The sequence below is a fragment of the Cydia strobilella genome, chromosome 4, assembly GCF_947568885.1.
Source record: "Cydia strobilella chromosome 4, ilCydStro3.1, whole genome shotgun sequence".
In the NCBI taxonomy this organism is placed as follows: Eukaryota; Metazoa; Arthropoda; class Insecta; order Lepidoptera; family Tortricidae; genus Cydia; species Cydia strobilella.
This window is the reverse complement of record NC_086044.1, coordinates 6907905-6928096: the sequence shown is the minus strand read 5'-3', so window position 1 is coordinate 6928096 and position 20192 is coordinate 6907905. Positions and strand designations below refer to the sequence as shown.

The following is a 20192-nucleotide window of genomic DNA, read 5'->3' as shown; positions in this document are numbered from 1 at the left end:
AATAGCACACACCGTCGTAGTCTAGGGCCACTAGATAAACGACGTGTTTATATAGACCAAATGTTTCTGTATAAACTCTTAAATGGCCTTACTGATTCTTCCACTCTTCTTGAAAAAATTGTCTTTAAATTGCCTCGTATTCCCTCGCGCCACCCCCAAACATTCCATATCGATTTTTGTAGATCTAATTTCGCCAAAAATACTTTTTTTAGACGAGCCTGTCATGATTACAATGTTAATTTCATAAATCTAGATATCTTCTCATTGTCTTTCGGTAAATATAGTAGTGGTCTGCGGAGCTTACTTTTTCCATAGCAGTGTAATGCTACTCACTTTGCTTTAAAAAAAAAATTGTAATTGTTCTATAGTCTTATGTAACGTATGTATGTTTGTAAGCATGTTTGATACTTAGGTACTTTATTAGTTGTGTATCCAATTGTTACTTCTGTGTATCTTCCTATTTATAGGCAGTGCCGAACAAGCCCTGTTTCTACTTGTTATCAATATCAGTATGTTATAATTAAGGGAACTATAGGTCTTATTGTATATCTGCAAGTTTAAACTTATCTGTATGTGACTGTTTGTTTCCTAAATAAATGAAAAAAAAATAAAAAATAAGATTAAGTGAACGAAATGGCCATATCTCAGCATGTTACTGGTGACTTCCGATGAGACCATCAGGTGAGAAGAATCACGGAAGGTAACAGACAAGAAGAAAAGAGACATAAAATAACATATACATGAACAAACAGTTAAATAAGAAAAAGGTACACAGCAAGAAGATACAACATAACGATTAAATTAAAAATTATTTATATAAAACAAGCATCGTACGTATAACATAACACTCAGTCACTGTATCGGTCCGGTCCAACCATAGCTTGGCTGAACATTACAGCTACATATGCAACTAGCGCCAACGGTAGCTACACGAACTAAAAAAAGACAATGACGTCTGTCAAGTGTCAAACCAAACCGATATCGAGCGTTCATCAAATCAATTTTATATTATTTATTTATTAACAAGACAGCATCAGAGGAAGACGAATACTAACATAATAATACTCTAATACGTATGGCGTGTCAGGAATGATAGAAAACTATTCCCATTTTTCTCAGGTATTACATGCTCGCGGGCTCACTAGTGTGCGAGCAGGACTGGCAGAAGCTGATGAAGAGCGCGAACGCGGCGACGCCCGGCGCGCCGGTGCGCAAGGGCAAGGTGGGGCGTCCGCGCCGCTCGCGCGAATGAGCCGCGCCCGCGCCGCCGCCGCGCGCGCCGCAACACTCGCACAGGGACTATGAAGAGGTACGTTACAATTGCCTGTATAAGTGAAAGCATAGGGAAATAAGTAAGCAGCAGAGTGCTCAATCCATACATATAAAAAAACCATTTATAATAAGTTATAAGCTAGTTTTGCGAAAACGTGGAAACTGATGTATGAAGTAAGCACTCTAAGCTTACTTATTTCTTAAATAAAATTTACTTATGCTAGGAAGTCCTGAAAGTGAAGGAAAACGTAGTGAGGTTATGCCCTGTCTTTTTTTAAAACATAAAACTCAGTGGAACTAAGAAGTCCTCTCTTAACAGCCAAGCAGAGCAGGAATTAGTCATCATTCGTTTTTAAAATCGGGTTCTCTAATACATAATACGTTTTAATTACAAAACCATTAGGATTTTTTAAATTCCTAAGTAGCTACATAATTACTTATGTTTTTTTTTATAATCTATTTTAAACCAAATATATGTATTTATTTATATTTATATGTATAAATAAATACATATATATTATTAATATATAATTATATGTATTTATTTATAACAATCGTAGGTATAAGAGCTCTAGTAGATATGCGTATTTAATGTGTAAAGTACAAGTTTATTTAGAAAGTCAATAAAAAATAAGTCAAGCAAAATTATAATGAGTACTCTAGCTAGGTACTTGCTATTAATAGGATATAAAATTATCCTACAAACATATGAACCCCAAGCTTCAATTACAAACCAGGTCTAACAACATGTTTACCTTCCACGGCTCAAGTGTGGGCGTTCGACCTTTATGTTATTAACACTGACTTGTCGTGGCTCGTGGCGTTGATTAGGAAATCCTTTAATTAATTAATACGTTAATTATCGTCGAGGCGAGCGTGACTGGGATTTTGCCGAGTTGCACTTTGGCTTAGCATTCCTTGGCACGCTAGCGGTAATTTGATGGCGGTTTCATTAAGATCGTATTTATGATTAATCTCAATTAAGTGAGGCACTATTATTTCTGTCACATTGAACCTTGAGTTTAGCAGTAAAGAGGAAAATTTAGGATCGACCACGCCGAAGTTTTAATTAAAATACACTGTCTCGACATTTACGCACCAATTACGAAATGTAAAACGCTACTGCGTATACACTGCGTCTTGTTTAGGTGTGCTTTTATGAGTACGAATTATTTTATGTCATTTGTTCTATTTAGTCTCAAAGGGAATATCAAGACACACAAAATGTTTTTATTAAACTATCCGTAGACTTACCTACTCAACGTCGAGCACAAACTCAAAAATAATGAGCAGCATCACAGTCCAATAAACCAGCTAACACATTCGGCTCGGAAGTGCATGTTCTTCGGTGGTTTAAAAATTCACGAGTCATAAGCGGGCGGGCGATGTAAACCCGGGCCTCTCGAACCATTTGCTTTACTAAGGATTACCTGTACGTTGCGAACATACATCGGGTAAATGGTATGTTACCTTGATTTGATTTATGTTATTACAGACTTAGTTGTTTGTGATGGCTAAATATGGTAGTCTCATGTAGTTAGTTATCTAACGTTATATCATTTAAAACTTGTCGTAGTCACATCTTAGAAACCAAAATGTTGCCAATGTTTCAATTAGATTTCAGCCATTTTCATTGTTTGTTTGGTAAATCATAAATGGTAATTGTACATCTATCTAAAGAATGTTCAAAGAATATATAGTAATAAATGTGCCCTTCTCAATCAAAAGGATACTTATTGTCGCTTGTCAATAAGGCGCTATTTCCATATAGCTTCAATTTGAAATCAACCTTATTGACAAGCGACAATGTGGTACCTTTTGGTTGAAAATGTCACAAATGCTTGTGTAAAAATAAAGTCAAATGTGTTGACCGCATAGTAACTAAGCGTAAGCACATTACTAGACAATTAGCAAACACCAAATTGGAGTGATGAACCTCATCAGCACAAACGGCGAAAGCAATTTTCATTTTGAAAATTGGAATTTTAAAGTACTAATTCGATTATGAGACGCACGGCCACCGCAGAGAGAAGTGGCGAAGAAATGCAATTAAGCTGTTCAATGAACACCGCACAAAGACTGGCTTTGTTTATATGAGCGAGTCACTCGGCCGGAACGCAGACTCGGACAGCGCCGCGGCATAATATACTGCCTTATAAACCGAACTCTCATTAAATTCGGCGTCACGAATTTCGTTTAGTGTGAAACTGAAACATATTGCGCGCTAAACTTCGCCTCAAACGCTCCTAATAATATATATTAGCGCAAAGCTTTCTAATTGCAGTATACAAGTTGTTTAAAGGGATTGTTCATAGAGTTAATTATCTACGCGACCATGGTCCGAGGGCCGCGGGCGACGCTTTGCTTACGGCGCTCTCTCAAATTCACTGCCAACCAATTCCGAAGTTTAAACACCGCTGAACTTTATTCGACAACTCGTACAACTATTGTCCAGCCTTGCTAATGAAGCCTCGAATTGGAAACCTGTAAACATGATATGCTTCTGTAACTTACACGGGATTTTAACGATTGAACTTTTAATGAAACATCATTATGCTCTCTAGTTACTAATATAGAAATTAACATTGAGTATTTACCTAAGTACATGACTTCTTGCGAGTTAACACCATTTTACACACAACACAGACATTTTTACAGACAAACTATGTTACATGATCTACCCTCAAGAGACTTTAGTTCTTCGCATCAATACCTTTCATGTTAGTCTGGAACGGCAATACTTTCTGCCACCATCCAAGGATGTACTTTAACTTTTAAAATTAGCAAAACGTAATGTTTCCCTAGTGTTAGTAGGAAAGTTGGGTAATTATAAGTTGGCCATAAATGTCTGTTCAAAGCGCGTTTCAATTACCTTGTCCCCCTAAGCACCGAGCCTTCGGTACCGAGTTAACTATAATTACAAAGAGGCGCTAGTTGTTATTACTTTGTGCGGGCGATGGTCAAAGGCCCGATGGTAATTGGAAAGCACCTGCAAATGACAGCGCCTTTATGCCGCGTTTGTTTGGCGTAAAAATCAAGTTCGGCCGTACGCCCCTCGGCTCAAAGACTTGACCGTTCAGGTTCACCCGGCGGCTTTGTAATGCGATTACGCCGACTTGTCGAAAGTTAATTAAATAACGTTTTTCCAAATTACCTGCCGGGGCCGACATCAAAGTGGTCTCGCACGCTTTAGGAATCTTTCTACAAAGGCTAGCTGCGGGCGAGGTCCGCCGGCCTCTGATCTCGCCCACTAATGTAGTGCGCCGGACGGGAGCGCTCTTCAGCTGTTTGTCAAGCCCCGCTGACAGCTTTTCACCATCCCTTGCTTGTTTGCAGCGCAGTTCGACACTTTCTTTTATTTCGGTTCGAAATTCCAAACTGACGTTTATTACGGGTTCGGGGCGAAATCATGCTACTGTTTGAACTTTTTCTTACGCGAAGCTATTTATAAAAAAAATATAGACAATAGAATTTTCGAGGTGTAGTCAAACGTTAGTGGGGACCCATTTATTGAAAACGTGATGAAAACTAAGGGTCGTAACCACCCAAAGCGCTTTTCTTCCCCATCGTGGTCTTCGTCGATTAGCTTTCGGATAATAACGCCCTTGACATCGCTTATGGCATCTGTCCATCTCTCTTTCCAATTGCGCCTTCTCTGTTCCTCTTTTCGATATCAATAATGTAATGTTATTGAACGAGCCTTAAATAGATACAAATAATAAATCCCTTTACAAAAAAAAACATGGAAGCCTATATTAAATCGCTCCAATTACAACTCCACTCGATCGGATCGACAATACTTGTGTGATTGATGACTTGTCTATTGTCTATCTAATTCAATCGACCTCCGTCCCGCACGCGACGAGGTCGACCCTGCACGACATTCTACAGTTTACTGCACGGCTTTAGTAAAAAGTGATCACTTACTTCTCCACTTTAGCTTTAAATATATATATCACTAAGAAGTGGTGCAATTAATTTTGTGTTCCAACTTAATATGGTGACATTAACCTGCACTTAAATTTTTATCCGTAGATAAATAATCCGTCAAATGGCGGGAAATTTTCTTACTTCTTTGCAACAAGGTGTTCTTGACCACCGCTTTCCAAACTTCTGTTTATTTGCATAGGTTATTTGACTACTAGACAAATCAGTTTCCTTTTTGGACTGTCAAAATGATTTTTCTGCTATAGAATTTGTATGAAACACTAGCATGTGACGTCAAAATCAAATTACCTACTCTTTATAGCTTTATTCGGGTTTTAAAATAGAAATTACGTCTAAAAAAATAACTGCTGTCTACATTTCACTATTAATCTTCTGGTGCTTTATTTCATGGATGATGTAAAATAATTTATTTGAAATACAGTCAAATACCCTATTGCCCTTGAAAATTGACGCTCGAGACTTCATCTTCTTTTCGATTTTATTAGGAAATTTACTTTCGTACACGTATACAATTGACAATTACACACATTATGTACATCTAAAACTGATATTGGAATTCAAATAGTATAAAGTTTTCGGATTTTGGTTAGTCGTGCAAATATACCGGTACCTAAGTATACCTACTTGTTTTATCTCATATTATATTTGTATTAGTGTTACGTTTACACGGTGGTGCTTAATCTCAAGACTAATCTACGTTACAACGTCAGGAAAACTGTAATTTGTCATTTTCAAAATTATATTTTGACAACTCTAGGGCGAACTAAATTAAGCGCCGCGTCTAGAACACTCGATTACTCATATACACGTGATGAATTTGTTATGTGATAACGCAAAATATTGTCATTACATTTTCCTAGTAGTTTTAATACCTGCCAAGTCTTACGTAACATTACCAAGTTTACGTAACAAAAGTTAATAAAACAGATACTTAGCCCAGGATTGTATAGTAAGTATTCAAATTCATTGCGTCACCATAATTTTAAATAATCCTTTTCCCAAGGACAAAACTTCCATAAACAAGGTCCCTTTACTAAATGTGTGGAGTATAGAATTTACAGATACACAAATTACACAATACTCCTACAGCCATTTTGCAATATTTAAATGATATTGATAATATATCTTATTTTATATTAGCCACTAGCTCATAGAGCCTCAATAAATTTATAATGTCTCGACTACCACGTGTAACGTAAAGTCGTCGTCAACAGAACTTGCAAATAATGTAAACAAATCATTTTACCTTCATTACTTCGTAATATCGCTCTTTAAAAGGACAACCGTCACCTTATCAACAGGCTGTCTTATTTATGTAATTTTTTAGTTAAATTAAATGTTAATTATTAATATTTTAGGGAAAATAACCTTCGTAAAAATGTTAGGTTATGTGTCAAACGCTAACAAAATCTGTCATATTTGTTTACATTATTGGCAAGTTCAATTGACGACGAATTTATGTGCTAATCTACGTTATTTAAAATCATTAGTAAGCAGTGTTTAATACCACCTAATAATCATCACCAGGCATCGTAAACTGCGAGCGAAATCCATTGAAATGACGTATGACAACCAGTTACAACCCTAGTACTTCAATGGATTTCGCTCGCAGTTTACGATGGCTGATCATCACCGAACGTACCCTATCCAGATCCGGTAACGCCAATTACACTAGCAGCCTTATTTGATTAAATCTATAACGCTCATTATTTTCTTGATACACATTCGTTCCGCAACTCTAATTGGAATATTAACAACTGCCAATTAAGGACATTAAAATAATATTGAAGCAATTACTTGCAAGGTAATCCGCCCCGGACAAAGTATGTCAAGAATTTAACTTCTAATATATTCATAGTTCACGTTATGTATACCACCTAGTTATAGCTTAAAAACTTGGAAGGCCCTATACACAGGACAGTGTCTGTACAAGTAGTAGTGTATAAATGTTAAGTGACAGACTCACTAAAGTCATATCCACAGCGATAAGTAGTAAAAACATACCTTGATCGAATGTACAACTTCATAGATTATTTCTTAATTTTTTCCCAGTGTTGCAATCCTGTGTGGGATCGAAAGGTTTCTTAATGAGAAAGCAAAAGTTTTTTTAGTAATGGTGGCGTGCAATTAGTCGAACGCAGAAGTAATTTCCGCAAACGTGCGACTGAAAAGTTTAATGAAACGCAAGTCGACCACATGTGGGAACAATTTACGTCTCGGCCTCTAATTTAAAATTAATACCGTGGGGCTGGTGGAAAATTTGAAAAGTTTGAACGACGTTGGCGCGCCTTGGCTCCGCCGATTGCATTTTTATACGAGTAAGACAACCTCTTAGCTTATTAGGGAAGGTTATTAGACGTCCGAGGGATATCTCGGCGGACGTGGCCTCAACCTCCAAACGACTTCGCCCTACTTAATTAGTTAAATGGATACGTTGTTTTTCCGGAACAATAACCCGTACGATGGCCCTCATTTTCTTCGCCAGTGATACTCAAATCGACGCAGATAAGTATAGGGTTGTCAGATGGATTTGTATTAGGTAAAACCCCTAATATAATCACCTGTTTCTTATAATATTTCACATTTTCGAGTTCTGACAACTGAACAAAATTCTGGTAATCGTAGACAGATGGGAGGGTGGAATCCTCCAAATTGGAGCGACTCGTTCGGTCGCGCAATTTAGGGCAGCGCCGATGCACTTATGCACCGGCACATTTCCCACAGCCCGGTGCAGCATCCGCGCGCGACAAAGGACATCTCCCACAATAGCTCCATTAAAATAATGCAAGTAAATGAGGATTTACCGAGTCCGCCGAATCCGCTCGCCGCTCACAATACCCGTCCTAGCGACGTCGCTTAAAACACTATACACGAACATGTTTCATTAGCTAAGTGGGAGGCTTTTGGTCTGAATTTGTGTAATGCAGCCAACTAGACGTAGCGTCGCTTTTACTTAAACGCCGTAATTAAAACGCCCCTCCGCTAAGGGCGCTGTTTAAAACTATGTCCCAACTAGTTCTGAGCGGACAATTAGCCTCAAGTGATGTTCAGCCACTAAAAAGTCTATTGTATTGGGAAATAATATTGCACTAACTCGTCATCGAGTTCATCTATTGAGTTGACAGGGGAAAGTAAATAACAATAAAGTGGCTTCATCAACTGTATTCAATTGCGAAGATAAAGATTATGTTATTCACCACACCACACCAATAATGCGTCGAATAATGATTCTCACCAAGAATCTTAACAACCATGGTCGAGGTCTTGTCCATTTCGGGAGATTCGAGAGAAATTAACCTAAGTTCTACATTAATAGAGGCTTACGAGTATATCATGGGTAATAAAGGTTAATTTATGTTTAGTACTTGTATTTATACATACGATTATATAGATAAACACATGTACCTATGCTTTCCATCTTTACCATATAAAGACCGGTTTAATTATATCCAAAATGTACTCAGTTAAAATATTTAAAAACCCCCGAATGATGAAATCCTCTGACTTTTGTGATTACTGAAAATGGAGATGTTTATTGAACAAAGTTTTAATTATGCTGAATTTTCATTAATGTTTCCTGTAGCGGCGGAGCCCGGAGATTTCAATTTACACGTTACTTTTTGTATTATCTTCATCTGTCAGAAGTTTTCATATATATTTCTACATTATTAAACGCATAATCAATCATAAATATTTAAAGATTAAAATATTTTAAATGCGCGCGAATCATAGTCATAACAAAGAAGTCGGTAGTTCAGATCGATTGAAAAACAGGTTTTCGTCAAAAATTTAGGTAATCGTTGTTAGGTTAGGTTATATTTCTGACTATTTACCTACGCTACGCTTATACGCCTATCAAAAAAATCATTCTGAATGAGAATTTGAGTCAATTAAATTAGTTAAAATTTAACGCATAAAATTCACATAAATAAATAAATATTATAGGGACATTCTTACACAAGTCCCACGGTAAACTCAATAAGGCTTGTGATGTGGGTACTCAGATAACGATATATATGTACAAATACTTAAATACATAGAAAACAACCATGACTGAGGAACAAATATCTGTGCTCATCACACAAATAAATGCCCTTACCGGGATTCGAACCCAGGACCATCGGCTAGGCCAGACCGGTCGGCACATATGGGAAAAATGTACATCTTGACCTCTAATCTAAAATCTGTTAAAATATTAACCCAATGCCTTAATATAGGGCAGTACAGTCGTCCAGCTTGGTAGCTCAGGATGCTGTTACTGCTGCCTTTCACACGTCCAGTAAAGAGGCTACCCACTAGCGTCTGATGGCATGGAAGCCATCCGCGTGCGCCTCGGCTAACATGCCTGATGCACTACAGTGGCAAGGCAGATTTAGCAACATTCTTAAGATATTATTAAACTTAAGTATCTATATAATTTTAGAGACAAAAATAAGTTTAGTAGAGTTCGAAACGTCAAATAATTTAAACTAACCGATTGACCGTTATTACTCCATAATTCACGCACTTTAAAAACGACCATGGTCCTAACTTTGAGGTTAAACACTAGTTAAAAACATATTCCGTTAAAAATATTTGGTTGCTTGAAAGGCCAAAGTCAGTCATAATTATTTAGTATATTTTTTGCCATTTCATTAAACTCCATTTTAATTAACTGTTTCACCGCATTGCCGTTCTTATTACCTACGACATCCCTTTTCCATAGTTTCATGTTAATCATTTACGACGGTATGTAAGTATAAAGATGTCTTTTACTAAGGGTTCATTAGTTGTTCCTTCAAAACTAGGTGTACTTTGACACGTTAATGGTTGTTTTAATTCGCTTAAAACCCTAAAAGGCGGCAAACTGGGTCACAGATGCACCCATATATACGTAATTTTTCAGTTGCAATCTAGACCTTACTGAAAGATGCTACAGTTCAATTTTGATCATAGCAACCCTTGAGAAAGTTCACCCTTTTGCGTATGAGGGCTTTAATAACTTTATTAATCGTTAACGAGTAAAATTGATCGCTACTAACGATCTTAATCGAATAGCTGGCATCGATTCATCGTGTCGATGCCCCGGTATCGAGTTAATTTAATTGAAACCGAGTTGGGTAATTAATTAGTGGCGAATGAGGGCTCTCAGCCGGATGAAGCTGCCGCTGTTTACAGCGCTCATACATATTGTATTGACCGAGACGCCTTCGCGAAGATTACGTACGGTAATGGAAATGTTACACTTCACGTGGAACCTTGTCATTTCCAAGTTCAGCATTTTAAACTAGGCCTGAGGCCAAAATATTTGAGAGTCATCCCTCCTCAATCGTATTTTTACGTACTTAATGTTTTTTTACAAACTCTGCCTAACTTTGGAAATCTGTGTAAGTAGGTAGTGAGCAATACTATTCGCTTAGCACCTATGTATACAAACTTCTATGCAGGGGGGGGGTACCTTTTCTCTGCAGCTGACTGTACATCTACAGTACGATAAAAATATACAGACAGACGGACGCCAAGATTTTTCCGTAAGTTTTTATTACTTAGTGGCGAAATCCTAAACGAATAATTTCCGTTTAGAAAAAAACGTGATCAAATTAAGCCGTCCAATTGAGTTAATTATACAAAAATGTGTTTTATTAATTAAAAACACGTTTTCCTCAAGCAGCAGGATAACCATAAACATTTACGATTAATCTAAACTAGGTATTAATGGAATTATGAATATAACGACACAAATAAATCAATCGAAGAATCACATTAAACTCGAGTTGTTATTTAAATAAGTAATTAACCAAATTTAAACATACTTAAGATGCGCAACTCATTTGATAATGACATGAAGGTCGTTGGCGAATATACTAAAAATGTACATATTCAGAACACAGTAATACCCAGTTGATTAAGAATTTCCATCATACGAATTTTACTGCATCCCTCTCACAACAATTAATAAGTTTGAGCGGGATGCGCTTATCGTACCTAATACCTATATTAATTTGTATTTTTAAAATCTGAATAAGCCTCATGGTAATCTTCATACTCGTATTTTTGCGCTTGGCATTGTCTGGTTTTTAGGGTTCCGTACCCAAAGGGTAAAAACGGGACCCTATTACTAAGACTTCACTGTCCGTCCGTCTGTCTGTCACCAGGCTGTATCTCGTGAACCGTGATAGCTAGACAGTTGAAATTTTATAAAATTTTCACAGATGATGTATTTCTGTTGCCGCTATAACAACAAATACTAAAAACAGAATAAAATAAATATTTAAGTGGCGCTCCCATACAACAAACGTGATTTTCTTGCCGTTTTTAAGCGTAATGGTACGAAACCCTTCGTGCGCGAGTCCGACTCGCACTTGGCCCGTTTTTAGTAATTGGCAATACCTATGTTTGTCCCCAAACCTACAAACACGAGTAGATGAGCAAGCGATTGATCTGACTAAGAGCAGTGGCAATAATAATGTTTAATCCCGCTAAAACGTTAGGCGATCCGTCATAATGAATATTTATCCAGACAGAAGTCGGCACATACTTTTATCGCAAAAGGAATAGGATGCTCGTAAGCAGTACTTTAACTCTTTAGAGAGCGTGAAACTAAGTTCTGTTTTTATTTCTAAATACTAAACTGACATTTGAGCGATGCTGATGATGATGATGACTGGCGAATTGAATGCAATTTCAACTGTCATTTTTGTACAGTACCTACTCGTACCTAAAGCACAGGGCGGATACGCTATACATCAAAAAACACTTGCGTTTCTATGTGTGAACGGCACGTCTGTACTGTACACGCGGCATGCGTCATTGTGTAAGTTGCTTAAGAGTCCCCGGCAAACTCGACCGAATTGCATCTTTTCATACAAACGTAATTTCGCTCTCATTTTAAAACTACGAGTTGGAATGTAATGAAACTTTTCACACAATGACATAAGGTATATCTAGGTTACTAAGTAGTTTATATAGCTCCAGTTTACAAAACAAAAGAAATAGAGTAAAAACAACTTTTGTATTAAAAACAAACTCGCCGTATTTTTTTAACTATGGTATCTGATAACTAATTACAGACATAGACCGACCTTATCCTATTGTAAGTACAAAGTTTCAGAGCAATCTAGCTAGTCGTTTTAAAATGAGAGCGGAACTACGTTTGTATGGAGAACCGAGCTTGCCGGAGACCCTTAAAAACAGTACTGAGCGGTCGGCAAAACGTCGTCAATCTGCTGTTGCGGGGCGAGGTAATTCGAATCGGGGCGGGCGGTGCGTGGCCGTTCTGTATGATAATACTATTACTTATTCTGTGCCTTAAGCATCAAAAACACTCTAATAGCTGAACAAAATGAATTTCTATATTTCAAATACTAGACTGGAACACAAACTTTTGAACGCGAAACTGTAGAGATTTATCTTTATATTTCCGAATGAATTCCAGGGCAGATATTTTTGTCTCGTTGTTTCGTCTGCTACTTTTGATGCCGACTCTACAAAACCAGACAGATTTGGTAGTAGTTAGGCCAATCGATTTGTGTTTTTAGTATATGGGATATAAATCGTTTTGGACGAGGTATACGCCGTCTCAGTAAGTAGAAGTACATCCTCGTAAATATTAAAAATCATTTAGCACCTGATTTCTCTTATAGACTAATTGCCTAATAGCGTTTTCAGATAATTATGTTTCAACAATTTAGATCTTTAGTTTTTTATCAACCAAGCGTAGCTAGGCGTGAGCGAAGTAGGCCGTCGCCCACGGCCTCGCGCCCCAAGGGGGGCCTCGCGCGAGATCCCTTCGGGCACAGTGAAAGAAAAGAGCCTAGCAGATGCGATTTCGCCCACGGCTAGATTAGTTCACGCTACGCCACTGCGGCTCATATGGGGCCATTTTAATCTCTAAGTAAAAAAAATAATTCAAGTAAAAGTTTTATGAAACAAATCTGAGAATTTGTTCATGCTTAATTGAAAAAAACCTGCATAGAAATCGTGTGTAATTTTTATCTAATAAATAAATAAAAATAAAGTCAATGTACTGATTACGGTGCTTCTGCTTTTTTATGACGCATACATATTTTAGTAGCCGACGTAATTCCACTGATTACTTTCTTTAATTTTTCTAAAAACGTAATGTACCCTTCGTTATCTACGTATGTAAGTGTATTAAAGCTTTGGATAGCAAACATTAAATGAATGAAAATTTAAACATGTAAGTACTTACTTATTGCTTCGTTACTTAGGAATACGTTCGTTTTACGTAGATCTGGCAGCCTAATGTAATGAACGAGTTGCTTACATTTACTTCGGAACGATTCCATTTTTAAAAGCTTTATTATGAATTCAAGTGCTTTACATTACATTAAGGCTTATTTAATGTGTATATTTTAATCTGTCGATAACGATATGATTGACATATCCCATTGTGAGAATATTTTGCTGTTCTTTGAAACTTGAGTGATTAACAAAAACTTTACAGAAATGCATTAATACTCTTCATGCACACCGAATAATTTAAATCTACCCGGCAAAATACTTTCTACCTCCCCACCTGAGGCAGAAACGAAGTCCCATAGATACATTATATATACATATTATATCCATTGAAGTCCCGAACTGCATTAAGAAGATGTCGGTTTTCGTCCATTAGTCATATGAAACATGTGCCAATATAAATAATATGGAGCTTTATGAATGACAGACGGTTACGACCCCCCTGCCCCTAAAGGGGAAGAGGAGCACTAATGGATTACATTCGCGCGAGTGAATTAGGATATTGTCGTACGATCCTGTTCCGGTGCACTCCTTTATGATCTCCCTCGCATGTACGTACACACGTGTACATGTGTGTGTAATGGAAAATATTGGGGGGTTGCAATGGAATTTAAGTAATCAACCAATCAACTATATCAAAAGGGTATTGTTTGATTCTGTGCTTCTTTGTAAGAATTGCAGTCACAATCTAATATCGGGCGCTGGAGTTTCATTTCCTCTGGCATTTAGTTAGTTGCGTTTGATCATTGTACAGTCGCCATCAGATATATCGGAGCGCCCGAGGTGCTCACAAATATCTGAACACGCCTCTATTGTCAAGGCGTTAGAGTGCGTGTTCAGACATTTTGAGCACCTCGGACGCTCCGATATATCTGATGGCGACTGTACGCCAACCTTATATTAATAGATGAAATCAAATATATATTTTAGAAATGATGATCTTCATCAAGAGTGGAATCGTAGTAAAACGTTAATCAATTAATCAAACTAGATTAACAACACACACAATCTATTAGAGTGTAGACTAGGCTAAGTCTGTAAGTAGTTTTTGTAATTTCTTTTGTTGAAATTAACAGTTTAAATATTTTTTTTACCAGAAAGTAATAAAAATATATTACTACTGTATTAATAAAAATACTTAAAACCCCAGGCAGCCTTGCGCGGTGCGGCAACAACCCTTTAATATCATATCAAATTAATTAGGTTTGTGTCGTTGCTTAGAAAGTGCATCAAGACTTGCAAAACAAAATTATCTTTATAAGATAAGGCAAGCAAGATGAAATCATTTTACCGATACTTTTACACATTATTTACTTTATATTACTAGAAATAAGTATTCCTCCGTCAATACTCGCTGCTAAAAAAAATTGTCCATTGCTGGAAATATTCCTACAATGGTCGCTACCTGTTACAAAATTTGCTCCCTTGCCGCCGTTATCCAGCGTGCTCTTGCTATCTTCACCCTTCACCAAATAACGATCCTTCTTGTGGCGAACAAAATTTTCCGGCATGTGGTCGCCATTCTAAAATAAGAAGTAGTTGTAGTTAGCTTACATGTTTGACATTCTGACAGTGGGCAGGGCACGTCGCACAACGAAATGATCTATGAGGACGAAAATTTCTGGAATTCAATAATTAAACTTAGTAGTGACTGAAGTCTGCAAATGAATTATGCGTTGGGCCTGTCACATTAATGACAAAAATACCTATCTAACAGTTAAACGACGGAATAAAACAACTGACATTGCCATAACTTCACAATTTAGGTTAACAATTTCAACGATTGGACAAGTAGAGTGGTGCTAGTGACGTGAATCTGTGATATATATGTCAGTCCTATCACTATTAAGCTTAATATGTAAAAAAAACATTAATCAAAACGATAGCATTAAACTGCTGACATTAACATACTGTCAAAATTTTGGTTCACTATATTGTCTTCGGTTACCGCGATAGTTACTCATGAAATAAAACTAAAACTTTAATAAAACTTTAATAGGGAAGATGGCTTTTCTCTACCACCAGCTTGGGATCCTGTAGTCCACCTGATAAAGGAGCAAGCGAGACATAGACTGTGAGACCGTAGTGTTGGATGATGCTGGACATTCTGATGTTTTGAAAAGATGTGTCCCGCCGAGTTTGTTGCCGGTCCCAAATTGGGATACCCTCCTACAATTTAGGAGGGAATTAAATCTTCTCGGGTCCGTGGTGTAGGGTTGGAGCCGGCATAGTTTATTTTTATCGCGTATATATATATATCTTTACTTGAAAAATAATTATAGTGTATAACTAGCCTTATAAACCGGTTTTTGCATGTACAACCAGCCTTAAAGTTTGTAGTCTATGATTGTTCATTATTTTAGTATGTGGGTATTTTTGCATTTTGTAATTTTTCCTCAGTCACCCGTTGACCACGAACGCTGTAAAGAGTTCGAAACGTCGGGATGTATTATAAATTCAATATACGCGATATAATCCGTTTTCATAGTTTTATTTTTGGTTCACTATTTCAGCGATCGAAGAAGTAAAATGTACAGTTGGGTAGTGTCGTAACAGCGAGTGAGTTATGCGTCGGGCTTAACTCAATAATGACAAAATTCTTTACCAGTTAATCTGCAAAAACAAACCACTGACGTAGGCAAACGCCAATGAGTTATGCGTTAGCCTTATCTGACATTAAGCTCATGAAAAAACAGTCAAGCGGCAGAATCGAACTACTGACATTACATTACCATACTGTCACAATTTCAACGATTGAAGAAGTAGAGAGTACTTTGGGTAGTGACGTGAGTGCGAGTGAGTTATGCGTCGGGCCCGTCACATTAATTAGCCCGCCCGCTAATGAGGACTTATGGCGCTCTAATGAGAGACTTGTAGCGATGTATTTATATACGTCCCGGACGGCGGGGCCGCGGTTTGACTAGCTCAGTATCTTAACTTCAATATATTAATAGGTTGTTTAAACCATTAAAAAAAAACAGGACGATTTATAAAAAATTTACCCTCATGTTATTTTTAAACGTGGTTACTTTTAATTGTCTGTGGTAATGTTTATTATTTTACTAAACAACCAGTCCAATTATATAGGTAGTTGTTTTTTTTTTTAATGAAGCAGTTATACAGTTAAGAAGATAGTGGATTACCGCTTCTCCATACATACGAAGTCCCCATCTTCCTCTCTGATAAAATATTTTTGCACAATTTATTGTAAATTAACTATACCTAAATCGACCGACCGCCGGTTTTAAATCTAGGCTAAATAAGTGGCTCCTTACTAATATGTTCTATGACTAGGTACAATGAGTGTACAGGTTTTTAAAGGGTCGGCAACGCGCGTATAATATCTCTGGTGTTGCAGGCGTCCATAGGCTACGGTAACTGCTTACCATCAGGCGGGCCGTATGCTTGATTGCCACCGACGTGGTATAAAAAAAATGAATTTTTTGACATGCCACTTACCTTATAATCAGGCATCGTGAACTGCAAGCGAAATCCATTGAAGTACTAGGGTTGTAACTGGTTGTCTTACGTCATTTCAATGGATTTCGCTCGCAGTTTACGATGCCTGCTTATAATATAATGATAAATTATGAATTTGAAATATATAAATGAATACATGAAACACATAAATAATTATAAAATTTAAATATAATATAGTTAAATGAATGGAATAAATAAACATATATGTAACGAATTATAAATATAATTGTCATTAAGACTGTGCCTAAAAAACCTCAACTTACCACGTGTATGTAGATTCATCATCATCATTCTCTTGTCGGTGGAGCAATTTCCATGTATCTCTTTCCTGAGCCTTTCGTTTGACCGCCTGATACGACACGACGTTTATCTTTTCCTTTAGTTGGTCCATGTATGTTCTTCTTGGTCTCCCTCTCTTCCGCCTTCCTTCTACTTTCCCTTCCACAATATTTTTTATGAATTCGTCGTGTCGTAACAGGAAGGTGCCCAACCATCTTCCCTCTTCTGCTCTCAATGATTTGCAACAGAGACCTCCTCTCCTGCACAAGGTTAAGAACTTCCTCATTAGATTTTCTCTCGGTCCAACTAATCTTCTCCATCCGCAGCCAGCACTACACACCACAGCTTTAATGTGTATACCACATGTACACTAAACAGACCTGTAACTATTGTTATTAATAAACTTTCATTTACATTTTTTTTTTTCATTTTTGATGTTCTAAGCTAATGGTATTTCCCATTTGTTCCACATAATAATAAAACCTTAAAAAAGTTCGTATTCGGTGGGAAAATTGGGGTAGTACCCCGTAACGTACTGCACATACTTGTCCTGCGCCCCATCGCGCACGCACCAGGAAGCCCGTAAAACGTTACTCTCGTAAATCAAAACGTTAATTGTTCATGTAAATAAATCGCATATCAGATGGCAGTGCGGCGAAATTGCAGCAACACGTGTTTAGGTGTGCGCGTAATGGCACAATTTACGATTAAACTGAATTATATTCCATCCGTGTCACAATATATTACTTATGCCACGTAAATAGAGCGATTTAAAATCGGAATACCATTCGTGAAATGTAATTTCTTAATTTTATTTTTCATCATCATCATCATCATCATCATCATGTCAGCCGATAGACGTCCACTGCTGGACATAGGCCTCCCCCAAGGCTCGCCACTCCGACCGATCCAGTGCCGCTCGCATCCACCGAATTTTATTTTTACGACCATGTAATATTAAAACCCAAAACAAATAACATTGATCCAGTGAGTAAATAATCATTTTATTTCTTTAGCCTAACAAAAATATATATAACTAAATGAGTAAGTAGTGATCACTACGAATTAAATTGAGTTAATTAAGGTACCTAGTAAGACGACCAAGTTACAGTCATTGTTTTTCCTTAACCCTGTTTAGGAAAAGTCGCTTCGTGGGTATTCCTTATTTACTCCGAAACAGACATGGAAACACAATCAGCACTGCTACGCTTTAGATAAGTATGATTCGATGTTATACAAAACCGCGCAAAAAGAACAAAGTGTTAGCGCCTCCACAAAGAGGGTGCAAAAAGACATTAATAATATTCGTCAAAGCACTCCGGCTGGTTACATTAAATCAATTTGCCCTTTCCGCGCGGTAAGTACGGAACGCTGTAATTGATAAGTTGAAACCCTTGTAGCGAAGCCTAGAGTTTGGCACTGCGCTGCGCCCCGCTACCCGCGCCTTCTTTTGCACAATACATATGACAGATGCGTGTGTAATATACACAAGTTACACGATGTATTGGAAAATGGGAATCGAAGTATGAAAGTATGATATGATGATATCACACCTTTCATACTATTCATTTAGCCCGTCAGATATCAGCTTTCAAATTCTGGATCAAAATTGCGTGTCTAATTTTTAAATAGTAACAGTAGCCACGGGTTTTTTAAATAGTAACAATAGGTACCTACTATAATTTTACTCAGAAGTTTTAAAATATGATTCTGCTGAAATATTTCGAATGAAAATGACTAACAATAGAAGTTTAGATACGAGTAATATCCTTATATAGACTTAGTACTGCGCAAAATGGACAAAGGCCAGTAACATCAAAACACGGAAGGTCTCAATATAAACTATGCATGCGGTTAGTCGAGCAGTAAGGCAATAGTACTATAACTAGTAAGGAACCTAGGCATAAACATGTATATTATACAACTATAAACCGGTGGATAGTTAACAAAACATTAGTAATATTAGTATGCTTATTGTTCCAAGAGCTAATAGTGATATAGTCTCGATTATTTGATTAAATTTGATAGTTCACAGAATTCCTATGCGTATAGGTATCCTATAGGTACTGGAAACTGTATTCCAGTAATACAGTAAGACATATTTGTTATGCGAATGTGTACTCGTAATTTTCGGTAACGGGTCTAAAATGATTTAGTTTCAAATTTTCTTTCGGTTTTCGCACATTACTCAATGTAAAATATCTAACGAGGAATAATTTTTTGATTATATGATGGGTACATTACATTTGTCGAGTGCCAAGTTTGTGCGATCGCCTAGTACTTTTTTTATATAAATTGTCATGGCTGCAGACTCAGCACTTAATAAAACCACGTTTCTGTGGCAGTCGTTGGCCTCCCCTTTGAGAAATTTTTGCACCACCTGTCTTCAGTACCCTGTATTTTGCGGTCAGTAAAGCGATCGAAATAATACCTGTTGCTTATTTATACCTTTATCATTTTAATGGTTAAAATATACACTCGTGCCGACTTGTTTGACTTTAAAATAAAATATTAGTACACATGCAGTCAACAAAATTACAACGTTGTATTTATTATAATGCATAGTCGGATCGTTTGCATAATTTGTCGCTAAAGGACGTAAATAGTGTTCATAAAAATTTAAATCTTCAACTTTTATACGGCGTGCATTAAACTGCATTGCAGCGGAGTTTAGTAACCGATGTGGCCCGGCTTTATTAGTCTGTAATATGTATTATATGGACGTGCAAACCGTATCATGCGCTCCATCGGGATCTCCGTAATTAAAGCTTTAGGGCTAAAGTTGGGCAAGATTATAATCGCGGGCATAATTTTAAATCAAATTAACACTTCAACTTTAAACCGGGGTCATTAATGCCATTATAACGAACAATACTGGCGTCGTGACCGCGCCGGCCGATATCTAAATAATAAATAAATAGGCGAGCGGCTATCGGGCATCGCATCTCGAGTTAATGTTCGACGCCGAGTTT

The 20192-nt window shown here is 37.1% G+C and overlaps 1 protein-coding gene across 2 annotated transcripts in view; it reads left to right on the top strand.

The window, feature by feature from the left end:
- Window positions 1–20192, top strand: part of LOC134741020 (LIM domain transcription factor LMO4) — a 273803-nt gene that overhangs the window by 222704 nt on the left and 30907 nt on the right. For both annotated transcript variants that reach the window (XM_063673749.1, XM_063673747.1), the window contains exon 4: window positions 1120–1309. In XM_063673749.1, the coding sequence (XP_063529819.1) occupies window positions 1120–1252 (133 nt within the window). In that variant the 3' untranslated portion in view covers window positions 1253–1309. The remainder of the gene's footprint in view (window positions 1–1119; window positions 1310–20192) is intronic.